At 39.2% G+C, this 17699-nt stretch overlaps 1 protein-coding gene across 3 annotated transcripts; it reads left to right on the top strand.

The window, feature by feature from the left end:
- Window positions 1-236: 236 nt before the first annotated feature.
- Window positions 237-17257, top strand: septin3 (septin 3). 3 transcript variants are annotated; one of them, XM_068321273.1, is made up of 12 exons: window positions 237-282; window positions 1304-1469; window positions 1562-3354; window positions 6051-6437; window positions 6554-6682; window positions 10022-10103; window positions 10350-10487; window positions 10961-11078; window positions 11494-11589; window positions 11776-11872; window positions 11983-12034; window positions 14297-17257. In XM_068321273.1, the coding sequence occupies exons 1-12, from the start codon at window positions 249-251 to the stop codon at window positions 14424-14426; spliced, it is 3222 nt and encodes a 1073-aa protein (XP_068177374.1). In that variant the 5' UTR covers window positions 237-248; the 3' UTR covers window positions 14427-17257. The 3 variants fall into 3 exon arrangements, with proteins under 3 accessions (XP_068177374.1, XP_068177375.1, XP_068177376.1); XM_068321274.1 differs by lacking the exons at window positions 237-282; window positions 1304-1469; window positions 1562-3354 and adding an exon at window positions 3569-3734; XM_068321275.1 differs by lacking the exons at window positions 237-282; window positions 1304-1469; window positions 1562-3354 and adding an exon at window positions 4582-4696.
- The last annotated feature ends 442 nt before the right edge of the window (window positions 17258-17699 follow it).

Here is a 17699-nt window from a genome sequence, read left to right as displayed (position 1 = left end):
CTTTGGAACGGAGTATTTCTACATTATCATATTCAATCACACAATACACTGTAACCAGACAGAGAAATAAGGAGACATTCAGACTTCACAGTTGGCTTCCCATGAACCAACAAAATGAGGGAAGAGTGTGGGAGGGAAACAGTGCAGCTACAGTGTTGAAGGAATGGAGAGAATGACACTTGTGTGGCCAGTACTTCCTACTGTCGTACACTCTTTGTCTCACACATTGACGCATTCACACGATCAGCATGTCGACAAGGCAGACAGAGCATCAAACAGCAGGTCAGTGTCTGCTTGCCTCTATGGTCACTTAAACAAGCATATGTTTTGTTATTGTTGATTTGTTTTTTAGTGGATTTGATGGTATTTATTCATAGCAGTCACATGGTTTCAGTTTACAGTTTTCAAAAGTAATAGTGCATCGAAACATTCGAGATTTCATTTTGTGATGCCTAAGCTTTACTGTACTAGAGTATTTACATTTCATTGACTTATCTGTACATTTCAAAGGAAAATATTTAATGTCTGGAGAAGAATATAGCCTTTAAATACATTTAATGCCAAGATCATCATGAGGTCACAATCAAAATGCCCAGTTTTCAGCTTTATGAAAATTGTTTTTTCTAAAAAGTTTATAAAATAAATGCGTAATAATTCAGTTTATTTGAAATTAATGGTTTTCACTGGATGGAAGGCAAAGAAAAAAACCTATATTAACTTATTTTATGTTAAAACTTATTACTCATGGAAGATATCAGTCAAATGTTCTAGAGACAAAAGTGCATAGTGCACTACGTAAATGCAGTGGAGTAGAAGTACAAAGTCATAATTTAATTAAGTAAGACACAAATACATCCATCCAAACATCCATCCACTTGTTGTACTTGAGAAAACTGTAATCGTTTCTTCCTTAGCTGCTTATTTTCCTCGTGGGTCACAGGTCTGCAGCAGCCTACTTCAGTTACATACAAGTGAAAGGCTGGGTATAACTTGTATAAGTCATGAATATAATATAATATAATATAATATAATATAATATAATATAATATAATATAATATAATATAATATAATATGATATGATATGATATAATATAATATAATATAATATAATATAATATAATATAATATAATATAATATAATATAATAAATGCAACAATACACCAGTCATTGGGGTCATTTTTGTATTTATTGAGTACTTTTACTGGACATTTGGCAGATATTTGTGTACTTGTTACGGTTCATTCTGGTCTTTATTTTCAGAATGAATGTTTCTGACAGTCTTGTCCCTTTGAATCCTCAAGTATCTGAAACCACCGTTCGGACAGAGGAACACTCATCTGGCTGCTCGTCACCTCTTCTTTCCCTCTCATCTCCTCTTGTCAAAAAAACCCGTATTCAGATCCCATCATTTGATGATAAGGGACTTATCTATGAAAAACACAACTCAAGACAGATTGACATCAATAGGTAATTAAGCCAGAGTCTATATTCCCATTTTGGTTTATAAGCGTTATATTGTATTCATTTAGCAGTTATTATTTTTTCTACTGTCTTTCCAGTTCCAGATCATTTGTTACAGTTTGTTCCACTAAGACATCCAGTCAGTCCTCTTGGAGTAAATCAAGTCAGCAGAACCTTGGAGAAAAGGCTTCAACCCTACCAAGAACCAAACGAACAACATGTTGCTCTCCAACTCTTTCCACAAAGCCAAGGATATCCATTTTTTGTGTTCCAAATCCCAAGTCCTCCCCCACTAATCCTCTGAAACCAAGGCCAGGTTCATCTATTTCTTCGCCCACCTCACAGTTGAATGATCCTTCTCCGTTACCGCACCAGACTCAACCACGTGTATCTCCAACTCTAACTGTCCCAACACTGAGACGGAGTCCATCTCCAACTTCGCTTTGCAGAGAAATGCGTTTTGACAACCCTGAAGGAAAGCAGCCATCTCCTGTTGCAAAAGAAAGATGCGCTCGGTCAATTTCCATATCAAACACTGCAACAGAGCCTGAATCCAGCAGTCAGAGATCTTCAAATGAGGCCAAATACCATGTTCTTGATCAAGAAACTTTAATTCATTTCACTCATTCTACACCTGGAAGCAAATATCCCAAAGAGTCTCAACATCAAACTTATTCTGAGTCCCACAGACAGCTAGCTACATCTCAGAGTTCTTCTTTGTCACAAGGAACAGTTGGTTCAAGTAAAAGTGAATGCATTGCAAAGCCAAGGCTTCCCCCTCGAAATATGAATGCCAGTTCAATTCCAAAACCCAATTCATTCCTCAAACAACAAAAGGGGTTTCTGAACAGTGGAGCTACAGGTATACAGACATCTCTCCCAGACTGTGAAGGGATCAAAACTCTTCAGAAGGAATCTCAGTCAGCATTTGAGGAACCGACTAATCAGTCAAGTCTCAGCCTTCACAAGAAACGTGCAGAGTATTCTCTGAATAGACTTGCAGGATTTGCGTCCAAAGACCAATTACCCGAACGAACGTTTTCTGAAAGAAGTGCAGCAATTAGAATTTCTCCCAACATTGAGAGCAGAAGGAGACAATTTAGTTTCAACAATGAGGCAAAAGCGGATACAACATTTCTATCAGGCTCTGGTCTCAGAAGACCTCAGCAGGAAACCAACGTAAGGACAATCACTGGACCTTTATCAAAAATATCTCAGCAAACCAGAGCATCTCCAAATGTTAAGTCTCCTCAGAAACACAGATTCTGGTCAAAGGCACAGAGTGAAACCAGCCAAATGGATATGATGGGTGCATTAAGTCACCCCAGCTGGGCTCTAATGGATTACAACAGCCTGTCAAAAGACATTGATCTGAAAATGGAAGTTCCTCAATCTATGCACAGACTAAATCAATTTAAGGCATGTCTCGAGATGCCACACACACAGGAGGTATTTGATTCTTTTGAGGGCACCAAATCAAAAGTTACCAATTCAAGATCTGGTATATCATACAAACATCTGTTAGATCATGAGGAGGGTCCCGGGAAAGATAGAAACCCCAATATCGGCAACGTCAGTGACACGGGACTCAATGAAATGCAGATTGTTGCACCACTTGATCATCCAGGAGTGGCCACAAAGTTGACAAAATATCCCTCAGTAGGAGTAAACTGTCCATTCATTACAGAGAATTTCAGCACCAGTTCAAAAGGGGTCTTTGACCTGCCAGCCAAGCGCCAGCATGGAGTGTACCGCATACCAGACATGACAAAAACAGACTCCTCTGCACCACATCAGCCAAATTACTCTCCAGCAGGCAGAGCATTCATCACAGACGAATCAGAAGACCCCTATTACGTCACCATGTACTGCCCAGATTCAGTGTATGTGGGTAAGTACAGACACATCCAAAACATATGGAGGGTTAAACTGTGCAAATTCCCTGCATACATGTATGCATGATAGGGACTCCTTCATTTCCTGTTTCTTTAAAGGTATTTAGAATTAAATATTTTTTCTCTGTCCAAGGGGGGCGGGAACTTGGCTGAGTGGGTGCTCAGAGAGGATAGCAGAGGGTTTCAAAACATCACTCCTTATCAGCAGAGTAGCAGATATGTTCAACAGAGGCATAACTGTGCTGGCTAGCAGACTGCTGTCAAAGTGACATGTCCATGGGGACCCATCAACACAGCACTCAGCCGAGGCACACAAACACAACAAAAACATGCAGGAAGGAAAGGAAAGGCAGAATAAAAGGGGAACAACTCAAGTGTGAGTACTGCAATGCAGTGGATGTCCTCCTCTGTAACTTGAAAATAATTTCACTTAAAGACACCAGTGCAAAACAAAACAGCAGATAATAGCTAAAATCAACAACAACAATAACACTACTACTACTACTACTACTACTACTACTGCTGCTACTACTGCTACTGCTACTACTACTACTGCTACTACTACTACTACTACTACTACTACTACTACACTACTACTACTATTAATAATGATAAAATAATAATAATGATGATAATAATAATGACAATAATAATAATAATAATAATAATAGAACAATAGAATATGGTTATTATTAATTATAGTACCAATGAGCCCTACTTAAGATCTTTTTCTGAAGTTTCTAAGGTTCTTACAAGGAGATGAATGAATGATGACACGTTCTGAGCCTCCTATGAAAAGAAAAAGAAAGATAACACTTGTGTTCTGGAGATTTATAGATAGTTCCGTAAGAGAGGACTAAAAGGTGAAGGCTCTGACTCCCGGTCTACCTCCAGAGACTAGTGGTTGGGTTCTTGTCTACTTCTCCAAACGTATTAAAACATGAAAGTATAACATTTTACACTTCTGAGCATCAGATTCCAATCAGACTTGGCCTGTTTTGTGTAACTATGACGTATTTACAATATTCCCTAAAAAACAGTCTTTATCATCCAACTTGATGCTGACGCCACCAAAATGTGGGGTAGTGATAATACGCATGCGTACTGCATCTCCACCCTCCTCTTTCTGTCGCCCTAGTAACGGTAAGGGGGGGGGGCGGGGTGCTCGGGGCCAAAGGGAAGAAGAAGAGGAGAGGCACGCCGACCGATCACGTGACAAACCCCGTTCTCGTCACATCATCCGTGGAATTATCTCGGCCACTCTCGGTCAGCGGCTCATCAGACTGTCCTGCTGTTTTTTTCCACGCGCTGATTTGCTGATCAATTGAACGGAAATCGGTGAGTGTGTTTGATTATGGAGCCACGGGACGATGCTAGCAGCTAACGCGCCGCTAGCCCCGAGGGATGTGATCCGGCATGAATGGAAACGAGACAATGGGATGCGATGGGGCTCACCTTTGTGTATTCTGTTCAAACAGATTCATTTAAAGATCAAGCCATGAATTGCGACGATCAAGTGAATTTAAGTGGTAAAAAAAAAAGTATTTATTTTCCCCACTAAGGAAACAGGTCGTAGCTTTCACGTCAACAGAGTCTTATCAGCAAATGGTCCAGTCCCCTTAGTATTGGGGACTGGAACAACACTAGGGGACTGGAACATATGTGGATGTGCTGCTGCTAATGCAATCAGAAAGGATGGTGCAGCCAGAGAGGGGCTGCATGACTGGAGTGAATCACAGTGACATCCACGGCCTCCGTGACCTGCATCATCCGTGGGGACAGTGGGCTGCTCCATCTGCAGCCTCTGGTGGGCTCAGGGCTGGCAACATCTGGGCTAAGCCTCCTGGTGGATAAGGTTAAAAAGCAAAAAAAACAAAACAACGTACCTGCATTAAATTGGTCAACAAAACAGAACATTATTGTATATTTTAGTAGTGTTAAACACTATTGCATTGTCTGCACAGGATGTGTTTTAGAATCTGATAGCTTTGCTCTTGTTTGTCTTCAGAAAACACTTTTGACTTCAGGAAGCTGTCTGAAAGCCTTTTACTGTCAGCGGCGTTAGTGATGGTCCATTTATGTCTGACTGCACGGCCAGAGTTATGTGCCCATGTATTCTCTATGGGGTTCAGAACAGGTGGCTGTCTGGGTCCAAACATCCCTAACAGGGACTGACGCTCAAACCGTGTGTTTCTTGCTGTTGTTGGTGTGCTGTTGCTTATTCTGGGTAACACACTCATAACTTTCAAGTGATTTTGACTTCAACGGGGTCATGAGATGTTTTTTTTGGTTTTTTTTTAAAGCCATTCTGAACAAATACAACTTAACTTTTCAGATGCAGCGTTGACATACATAGACATTACAGAGATTACTCACTCTGATGTTGGAATTGTTTTTTTTTTCTTCTCATTTGAATATATGGGATAAGCCCATTTTGCTTAATAAGATCATCATCTGAGAGGAACATCTTAAAGCAATACTGTAACTAGCTACATGTTCGAATGTGCATGAAAAGGATATATTAGGAGATTTGGAGCAAACCATCCCTTTAACACATTTTCACTCTAGGGTAATTTAAAAGTGGAGGAGCCCTCAGACGGTTCTACTGGCCTACTTCCTAGTGAGGTACCAGCGTTTTCTGTGAACTAAAAAAAGATTATTTTTTTAATCTCTCTACTCTCATCTTCTGTAGACATGTCAGACGTAGTTCCTCCAGAAGTGAGACCCAAACCGGCAATCCCTGCCAAACCTCCAAATGTGGGTGCTGCTTCGCCCTCCAGCCCCTTCCCACCCCAAGGCTCTGGAATGATTGGAGGGGGCGGCGTTTCAGCTCATCCTCCAAGTGGCATCCCAGTACCCATCGGGACTCACGGCTCAATGCACATTAGTGCTCATAGTGTGAGTCAGGGTCACACTGCTGCACACAATGGAGGTCATGGTCATAGCCATGGTCATGGGGGCTCACTCGGCTCCGGTGGTGGATCCACTTTGTTGGGGTACATTGGTATTGACACCATCATTGAGCAGATGAGGAAGAAGACCATGAAAACAGGCTTTGACTTCAATATCATGGTTGTTGGTAAGTGTCTGTGGATGAAGATGAATTTCCGAGTATGGCTGTCAAAAGAACTGTTTTACAGACATTTTCTCTTTGGAATTCTTTGTCACATTTTACCCCCGTCCGTCTTATGTCAGGTAACAGTGGTCTTGGAAAGTCAACGTTGGTGAACACACTATTCAAGTCCCAGGTGAGCAGGAGAAGCGCAGGTTGGGCCCGTGATGAGAAGATCCCCAAAACTGTAGATGTCAAAGCGGTGTCTCATGGTAAGTGTGGAAGGAAAATTAGTGTTGTGACCGTCAATTAAAATCTTCTGTTTTGAAACATGTTAAAATACATGGCAATATATTATTTATGCACGATATCAAAATAAAATGAGAAATAGGCTAATTTGTGTTTATGTGGTTCAGTTCATATATATATATATATATATATATATATTACAGTGGGTACGGAAAGTATTCAGACCCCTTTAAATTTCTCTTTGTTTCATTGCAGCCATTGGCTAAAATCAAAAAAGTGCATTTTATTTCTCAGTAATGTACACTCAGCACCCCATCTTGACAGAAAAACAGAAATGTAGAAATTTTTGCAAATTTATTAAAAAAGAAAAACTGAAATGTCACATGGTGATGGCACCCTTTTGATCCGGTACAGCCTTGAGTCTTCTTGGGAATGATGCAACACGTTTTTCACACCTGGATTTGGGGATCCTCTGCCATTCTTCCTTGCAGATCCTCTCCAGTTCCATCAGGTTGGATGGTGAATGTTGGTGGACAGCCATTTTCAGGTCTCTCCAGAGATGCTCAATTGGGTTTAGGTCAGGGCTCCGGCTGGGCCAGTCAAGAATGGTCGCAGAGTTGTTACGAAGCCACTCCTTTGTTATTTTAGCTTTGTGCGTCGGGTCATTGTCTTGCTGGAAGGTAAACCTTCTGCCCAGTCTGAGGTCCTGAGCACTCCAGAAGAGGTTTTCTTCCAGGATATCTCTGTACTTGGCTGCATTCATCTTTCCTTCAATTGCAACCAGTCGTCCTGTCCCTGCAGCTGAAAAACACCCCCATAGCATGATGCTGCCACCACCATGTTTCACTGTTGGGATTGTATTGGGCAGGTGATGAGCAGTGCCTGGTTTTCTCCACACATACAGCTTAGAATTAATGCCAAAAAGTTCAATCTTTGTCTCATCAGATCAGAGAATCTTGTTTATCATAGTCTGGGAGTCTTCAGGTGTTTTTCAGGTGTTTTTTGGCAAACTCTATGGCTTTCATATGTCTTACACTGAGGAGAGGCTTCCATCGGGCCACTCTGCCATAAAGCACTGACTGGAGGGCCGCAGTGATAGTTGACTTTGTGGAACTTTCTCCCATCTCCCTACTGCATCTCTGGAGCTCAGCCACAGTGATCTTTGGGTTCTTCTTTACCTCTCTCACCAGGGCTCTTCTCCCACAATTGCTCAGTTTGGCTGGACGGCCTGGTCTAGGAAGAGTTCTGGTCGTCCCAAACTTCTTCCATTTGAGGATTATGGAGGCCACTGTGCTCTTAGGAATCTTGAGGGCTGCAGAAATTCTTTTGTAAGCTTGACCAGATCTGTGCCTTGCCACAATTCTGTCCCTGAGCTCCTTGGGCAGTTCCTTCGACCTCATGATTCTCACTTGCTTTGACATGCATTGTGAGCTGCAAGGTCTTATATAGACAGGTGTGCCTTTCCTAATCAAGTCCAAACAGTTTAATTCAACACAGCTGGACTGCAGTGAAGGAGTAGAACCATCTCAAGGAGGACCAGAAGAAATGGACAGCATGTGAGTTAAATATGAGTGTCACAGCAAAGGGTCTGAATACTTATGACCATGTGATATTTCAGTTTTTCTTTTTTAATAACTTTGTGAAAATTTCTACATTTCTCATTTTTTCTGTCAAGATGGGGTGCTGAGTGTATATTAATGAGAAATAAAATCAACTTTTTTGATTTTAGCAAATGGCTGTAATGAAACAAAGAGTGAGAAATTTAAAGGGGTCTGAATACTTTCCGTACCCGCTGTGTATATATATATATATATATATTTATAAAATATTTTTTTAAGTAATTACAATATATTGACTAGATTGTGGTGACAGCCTGGATTCAGGGTAATTTCACGGCTCTTTTTAGGCAATGTCAATGAATCCATCTTTTCTAAAAAATACTGGGTTGTCAGGCATTTTAAACTGTTAGACATGCAGAATTTAAATGAATTTCTTTCCCGCAGTTTTGCACCATCTGTCATGTGTTTCATTTTGTTAAACATAGTAATCTACAGTGGGGATATGTAATGAATGACTTGTCTCTGTACCTATACCATAAGACATGCTTTTTGGTTAACGTCCAGTATAGATTGTCCTTTGGATGGTTGGATTCCCGTTAGATGGCTGACAGATTCCGTGCCATGCTGACGTATATGTTCTGCTAGAAATTCAACTGTGAGGATTTTCAAGTATTTTTATATTTCTTTATTGATAAAACAGTTTTGTGGAGAGAATTGTTGGCCTTCAGTGCTGAGAATATTTTTTCATACATACACAGTATGTACTGCTGGAGAATCAGAGCTATAAATATGTCCAGCCAGTAAGAAAAGTAGAACATTGATATTATAACAGTGTTCTCATTAGCATGTGTCCTTGCGTCTTTGACACACATTTCCTAAGACAGGAATAACATCCCATAACACAAAAAAATCACCAGCATCCTTCAAAATATAAAATTTTCTGAAAATAATCCAATAAAACCAGCTGTATCCTGTCACTCATGTTTGTCGAGCCAGAGAGCAGCTTTGAGTGATCAAATCAAAATGTCCTTTTTTTTTTTGCAGAGGGAAGTTTGGCGTCTCACAACGTTTTCTAATCTTTTCTCTGATCTCACTTGCTCTGAAAATATAACTGCGGAAATTGGTGGCTTGTAGCAGATTCTCCCTCAACAATCTACAGGGAACGGACACCTTTCCCCCCCTTTTTTGTTTCCATTTTATACTATTATTACTCTCAGGCTCAAGTCACCTTGAAATGTGTGGTCATTTCCCCCAGTGACCTTTGATTCTTTTTCCTTTTTTTTTTTTTTTTTTTAGATAAAATGGCCTCAATTCTTTAGTTTCTTACCAACTCAATCCCCTGACTCCAACCTCAGAAAACATGACTTCCTCTTTTGACTTCTGCACATCGACTAGAGCCGGTGGCTATCTTGATACACTTTATAATATTGTTAATTCTTAAGCTTTTTTCTTTAATCATTTCCTGTTAAGCACAATTTTGTCTTCCTTTTCAACACCTCTCAAATAAAATTGAATTAGAACAGCAAAGCTTCACTATAAAATTCTGATAGTTTTTGCCAAATGTAATAATAATAACGTGTTCATCTTTTTCTTCAAACATTCTACTGTGACTTCCTATAGCTTCCACTTCCACTAGCTTTGATCTTTGACCTATGCAAGTACGGTAGGTCAGGGTAAAATGTTGAATTCAGGGGTGTCACGGGATGTTGTTAAAGTATTGCCTCTCAGTTTCTGGTGCCGTGTTTGTGCTTCCATAGCAAGCAACAGTTTTGATTGGTCCTTTTTCTTTTTTCTTCGTCATAGTCCTCGAGGAGGGCGGTGTGAAGATGAAGCTGACAGTCATCGACACACCAGGCTTTGGAGACCAAATCAACAATGATAACTGGTAGGTTTTAAAGCTTCCAAAAATGTCATCATTGCTACCTTATTTGAAAACTTTAACAACTTTAAATTTTTCACCATGACAAATTATACTGCAAGTTCAGGAGCGCTGCAGTATATTTAGCTAAAAAAAAAAAAACTATACGGAAAATGGTCCCATTCAACTAGCCTTCTTTGTTCTGTTCTTTCTCTCTCTAACTCTCCCAAAGTCTCTTTTTTTTCTCATGCTGACTTGTCTTGTCATTTGCAGCTGGGAACCCATCTCCAAGTACATCAATGAGCAGTATGAGAAGTTCCTAAAGGAAGAGGTCAACATCACTAGAAAGAAGCGCATCCCTGACACCAGGGTGCACTGCTGTCTCTATTTCATCTCCCCTACTGGACACTCGTGAGTTGAACTTCATCACAGCTGGAGATTTGTTAAGTAATCCCTCAAACCACCTGTAAATACCTGATCTAAAAGGCATTATGTTGAAAGTTTTTTAACCTTTATTTTAACAAGTAAATTGTTTGAGAACCAATTCTCATTTATAAATGTGACCTGAAAAAATGCAAATCACTTATTTGATGGAAAGGGCTCTCCTGTATGAACAAAGGTCCTGTCGATTTCACCATTAAAACTCAATTTATGATGAGCAGAGCCCTAAATCATAGTTGGTCTACTTCACACGAGACACACCTCACACTCAGCTCTCGCTGACAACTGTGAAATTGCTATGTAAGGGATGAACGAATAGTTTTCTTGTGTTACAGCCACTGTATGCTAATCTTCTTGCAGGCAAACATAAACTTTCAGTTCAGTGATTTTGATCACTACATGTTATTTCACTTTCCTTGTTTTCTTTCGTCTGTGTACACCAGTCTTCGGCAGCTAGACATTGAGTTCATGAAGCGTCTGAGTCACTCAGTCAACATTATTCCTGTCATCGCCAAGGCAGACACAATGACCATCGAGGAGAGACAGGAGTTCAAACAGAGGGTGAGTTAATGGTATCTGTGCGTTTATCAGTTCTGTGCTTCTCTGCTTTTTTTTTAGTATTGTCTCAATAATCAACTTTATAAAATAATTATGTTATGTTGATGTGTTGTGACTGATATTAGTTTAGGTAATTATTTTCTGCACTATAAGGCGCACTGGACTATGAGGCGCACCTTTAATGAATGGTCTATCTGCATTAAAACCCTTCATATATAAGGCGCACTGTCGGTTTCTGAGAAAATTAAAGGCTTTAATGTGCACCTTATAGTGTGGAAAATACTGTATTTAACTCTTAAATCCTGGTATTTGTATCAGTCCCCTATTGTAATATTGGACAGGCCTTTCCAGAGTGTTGCACACCCAATTGATGATGATATCCTTCAGATGTGTTTTGTTTCTTGACTTTGTGTTGTAGGTAAGGAAGGAGCTGGAGATGGGTGGGATTGAATTTTATCCTCAGAAAGAGTTTGATGAGGACATGGAGGACAAGAGCGACAATGACAAGATCAGAGTAAGCGCTTCCGATCTTTCAAACCCATTTGTCAGCAGCTTTACCCAATCGTTCCCTCATGCACGTCTTCCTCTAAACAAAACGCCAGGGCACATTGTCATGTTGTAGATTTGTTTCATCCCATTCTATTAACCTTGTGTGACGCTCTTCATTACATTTGACAATGATGAATGTGTCTGTGAACAGGAGGCGATGCCTTTTGCTGTGGTGGGCAGTGACAAAGAGTATCAAGTCAATGGCAAACGGGTTCTGGGCAGGAAGACACCATGGGGTATCGTGGAAGGTACACTTCTTAATAATCATCATTCACAGTTTGTTTTGTCATTGAAGAGATATTTATGAGTAAAAGACTTGACACGTACAATATGATTTATGATTTTGTTCTTTTTGCAGTTGAAAATCCCAATCATTGTGAGTTTGCTTTGCTGAGAGATTTCCTGATCAGGTAAAGTAGTCTTTTGGATTGATTATTATAATCCCACATTTAATGCAGATAAACAATTTATTGTTAAATGAATGTAAAATTATATTGATTTTTCTCATGATTGGATAATCCGCTCATCATTTTCAAGATTTATTGAATCATTTTGTTATTTGTTATTTGAATTACCAGAAAATGATGAAAAGTCACAATATCTCTGTGCCCAAATTGAAGAGATTCAGCAAACGATCCAATGAACAAAACCAACCGCCATTTACTTCTTTATATGCTAGAAACAGATCTGTTTTACTTCACGCCATTTACAGCTGGAAATTTCTGCTTCACTGTGTAGAATGATGACAATGTAAAGCTGTACACCGACAACTGATTTTACAATCAAGGCTCTGAACCTTTTGCACCTTAAGCAAAGGTGTGCAAAAGTGACTGCTGTACTGATTCATGTTGTAGCCCTCTGTGCCAACCCCCGTTGTCACCGATAAACGTTTGTTTGTTTGTTTTGTCTGCATGTATTCTCATCACAAAAGGGTGGGTCAACTCTTTATGAAATCAATGCACGTTGTATAGTTGCAGCAATTAAAAAATAAAATAAAATAATCACGTGCATGTGACCATCCCCGACCGTCTTTGCAAACTAAGTTGCCAGTCTTTACTAGAATTTCCTATGATGAGCCAGAGAGAGAAGTGTTGCTCCTCTGTGAGTTAATAGGGAAACCAAAGGAAAGAGAGCAATAACACAAACAAGGGAGAGGACAGTTAGAATGGAACAAATTTGAGCTGTTTCATTATCTCTCACAACCGACATCTTAATACCCAGTGGTATAAAACACCCGAGTAGTGGAGGCCCTGACAGTATAGAATAGGCCACCAGAGGAAAACAGTGCGGTAGGAAGATAGAAGATGTGAGATTAGTGTGATGTCTGAAGAGAGACTCGTTACGTTGTGACGTGATGAATGTAAACTGGTTTTAGGGGGTTATGTTAACAAAAACTACAGATTTAAATAATTGCAGAATAGTTGGAAAATGCCCCAGATTCATCTGGTGGTGAAAACATTATCAGCACTGTGTCAGTTTAACAGAGTTGCTCATTCATTCTCTGATTATCAAATAGCTGATTGGTAGATTAATCAGCTAATAATAAGCATTTTAAGTATGGACATATTGTTATTTGATTGAAAGAGGTTTTTATTTATTCATTCATTCATTCATTCATTCAAACATGTTACAACAAACTTCACCACCTTAAAAAAGGGCTGACAGGTAGAACCCGTCTTTCTTGTATCGTCCCCGTCCCCAGAAATAAAATTAAACACTTTTCTCCTCACAGTATGTTTTTCAACCAATTCATTCATTGGATTTCGACAGTCATTGTAGCGGATTGTTGTTTCAATTGTCCATTCCTTTATCAGTGTAGTCATAACAGATATTAGGCTTTGTCCCAGATATAACCTAGAGCCTAACCATGTTTACATTCTTCCTAGGTGCGACAAGGTTTGTTAACATTATAGCTGGTCAAAACAAGCATCTGACCTTGCCAATGTTCTCAACAAGAATATAATGATCACATTAACCTCCATCAGCAGATAGACAGTGTTTATCAAAGAATTAACCAGTTTGTCGCAGACACTTAAACAGTTTCTCATTCCGTTATATTATATTATATGCTCTGTAAAGTCTAAACTTAATGTTAACTTTCCAAGCAGAAATTCATGTCTTTGTCTTCATTCATCCATGTTTCTGACAATGCGATGGGTTGAATGGTTTTTCAAGTGTTCTGTGTAGTCCCTAATATGTCCATAATAATATGTCCATAATAAAGCATGGACATTCATGTGTGGCTTGGTTTTGATGTCGGTGATGATCACACCATCAATGTTAGCGTTTTCTTCCAAATCGTCCATTTTCAGTTCCAAAGTAACAATTGTGCCTGTCTTTCTCTTCCATATATATCTGCAGCTGCTTCACTTCTTCCGAGTCCTTCCTTAAATCTTCCAGCAACTCATTCTTTGACTTCTCTATTATAACTAGAGAAGCCTTTATTTCATCAAACTCCTCCAGTTTTCCCTGTCCTTTAGTCATTTTAGAATCAAACTCCTCCGCTTTTCCTTTTCCTGTTGCCATTGTAGAGAGAGTTGGAGCAGGAAGCAGGAGACAGAGGCAATGCGTCCCAATGATATGTGTTTTTCGACACTATAACTCTTATATAGATTTCTTCATACATCTTCTGCATAATGACAAAGTTTTGTTTCTGTATCTCTCATTCTCAGGTCACACCTCCAGGATCTGAAGGAGGTCACCCATAACATTCACTACGAAACCTTTCGTGCCAAGAGACTCAACGAGAATGGAGGTCTGCACCCCATATCTTCCAATGACACTCAAGAAAGCAACCTGTAGTCAGTCAGTCAGGAATGTGGTTCTGTGAGGAAAACAGTGCAATGAACCTAATGCAGATGAATCTACAATTATTGCCACAGCATTGCTGCATGCTTGGAAAACATTAATTTATGTTTAAAAAAAGTGTGTTTTTTTTCTGAATCAATACTCAAAACTTTGTCTGCTACACAAAGTCAAAGACTACAAAGACTTATCAATCCATTTTGTTTCACTTCAAAGTCATATAACGATTTGGCGACTTAGCGGCATTATAAAGTTGCGATTTTATGCACCAAATTACTACAAGAATAGTGCCATGTTATTCCGTGAAGAGTACAATTTTTATGTTTGAGTGTTACATATCAGCTATTGTATGAATTCAGACAAATTACATTTCTTGCTTTAAAGAATTTAATCATAAATCCTATGTGATTGTGTTGTGCCAACCAGCTCTGCAGTTGGCCGTACAAAACGCTTTTTAAAAAAAATTCTCAGCAGCAACTGCTCACGTGGAGAAAGAATCCCTGTGGCTCCACTGTCAGGAGGATGAAAGAGACATTTTACAAATTCCTATCCACTCCTAGACTAAACTTCACAAACAAAACAAGCCTGTTGTCCCTAATGCTCTCCTGCCCTGTTTGATTTTTCAATTTCAATGTGTGAAAGAAAACTGCAAAATGTGGCTGTGTGTAATCAGTCCACAGTCACATGCAGATACTGTGATTCTATTAGTGACAGAAGTAAAGTGCATACACACACACTCACAAATGTGTGTGCGTATATTTCTGTATACAGTATGTATATATTAGTGCTGTCAGGCGATTCAAAAAATTAATCTAATTACAGGATTATGTAATTAATTAATCTAATTAATCACATTTTAATCTCATACATGCTAAAGGCCCCCGAATAAAGAATTTGAATTCTAGGACATTACAAAATTGTAGTGAATGACTAATCAATAGAATGCACCAAGAAGAGAAGATTTGAAATCCACATTTTTATTGGTTAAGTGTGCTTTATAAATGAAATTCAAAAGAAAAAAGGCCAAGCACATCAGAAAACCAACAAGGCCAGGTGCATTTCTCAAAAACGCAATACGAATAGTTAAATGGAATAAATAAAATTCAGAAATAAAATAAGGCTGAGTCTCAAATAGGCACATAAGCAGACTCAATCAAAATGAATACTAAAGCTGACTCAATACAGCAATTCAAAATGAGTAGTATAACATGCCTCTAAATAAGGCAACATCAATAGCAAGATGGCAACAGGCTTTTCCTAAGCTAACTTTACAGGAACTGACAACAAATAACTGTCCTTGACATGTTTTGCATTTAAATGATACGTAAGGCTGGAGCTGCTTTGGGCATATGAAAATTCTCTGTTACAAAAGGTACAAATAATAATAATAATAATAATGGATTGGATTTATATAGCGCTTTTCTGGACACTCAAATACGCTTTACATCGGATCCATTATTCATTCACTCCTCATTCATACTTGGTGATGGTAAGCTACGTGTGTAGCCACAGCTGCCCTGGGGCAGACTGACGGAGAATCAGTGCGTTTTTGTTGATAGTCCCGTCTTTGTTCTTTTTATAAATATGCTTTCCGCCCAAAGGTCCGAGTGGGCTTGCCTCGCTCTCTTGTGTCGCGTCCATCTCTGTTGTCAGGCGAAATATGCGTTGCCAGCATAGTACAGGGCCACATGTAAGACAAACAACCACTCATGCACACACTCACACCTATGGACAATTTAGGGCGATCAACAAAATTGCATATTTTTGGAGATTAGAGGAAGCGGGAAAATCCGTCGAACACAGGCAGACATGCGGAGAACATACAAACTCCGTACAGAAAGGAATCAAACGCGGAACCATCTTGCTGTCAGGCAAGGGGTATCCATTGTGTAACCGTGCTGGCCTGATATAAGTACATTTTCTTCTCAAATTATTTTCTGACTCAAAGAAAAAGACAGGAAGCCTGCAAGTTATTTGTTCATGTTTAAATTGTAGTTGTATTGTTGACACAAAGACTTAGTCAATTCTGTCTGATTTTATAGCCAGACTGTCATATTTAAATCAGAGCATCCTGCCACTTGATGCCACTGGGTGGCAGCACTGTGCCATGTTTAAGTAGTGATAGCTAAACAATGAGCAAAAAATAGCCAGTTAATCACAGATAAGACATTCCAACTGCTGAAATTTTTTGGTATATTTTTACTCAGTTCTGAAGACAGAACAGCACTGAAACCTTCTCTGCTATTAGTATTATGTACCTTGTTAAATTAGATTGACAAAAACCTTTAAAAAATACCCCACTAGTGTGCACTAAAAGTACTGATGTAATTATTTCAAATCAGTTTATTTATGGAATTGTAAACCTGTTTGCAACCCCCTCCCCTTTTTTCCCCCCTGATACTGTTCTGCCATGTGCTATCTCCAAATGGGGACTAAAATGCCAAACTGCAATTCATTCATTTAAATTTAATAATGATGTTTTTGTCAATGCTTTTGTTTTGAGTCATGATCATTAAACAATCATAAATGTTGTGAGATTTTGAAATGAAATGAGATGTCTGCAACAAACTGATAGTAGTTTATTGTTTCAGTGAAGTCAAAGGTTTCAAGCAGAAATGTGAAACAGTGTTTACATGTGCATGCCTGTGTCCATATCGACTGTTTGCCTACACATTCACTATACACGTCTTTGCAACTTGGCTACTGTTTCCACAGGTGTAACATGTACATTAAATTGATGTATTATGATGTAACGGGCTATTGTGATAAAATTGATGACCATGATTACGTCACTCCTCCCTTTGAATGAGTAAAATTGTAGAACATTGTATATTTATTCAAAATGGTTTTCCTCGCAAATGCTGTGATAGATTAAGATATAATTTTCATTGTGAATTTATTTATAAATTAATGTGTCATTATTAATGTTATTTTCTATTTAATTAAAGCCCATTCCCATGTTTTTAAAAAAAAAAAAAATCTGTAAATGTCTCAACATAATGATGTGATATTTTCCACTGGCAAGGACATCACAGTAGGGCAGCACAGTGGCACAGTGGGTAGCGCTGTCGCTGTACAACATGATGGGTCCGGGTTCGAGTCCCCCTCCGTGCGGAGTTTGCATGCTCTCCCCGTGTCTGCGTGGGTTCTCTCTGGGTTCTTCGGCTTCCTCCCACCTCCAAAAGCATGCACTTCAGGTTAATTGGCCAGTCCAAAAATTGCCCTTACGAGTGAGTGTGTGTGCGTGGTTATCTGTCCTTGTATGTGGCT

The sequence above is a fragment of the Antennarius striatus genome, chromosome 8 (genome assembly GCF_040054535.1).
Source record: "Antennarius striatus isolate MH-2024 chromosome 8, ASM4005453v1, whole genome shotgun sequence".
NCBI classification, from domain to species: domain Eukaryota; kingdom Metazoa; phylum Chordata; class Actinopteri; order Lophiiformes; family Antennariidae; genus Antennarius; species Antennarius striatus.
This window is presented reverse-complemented; position numbering and strand designations above follow the sequence as displayed.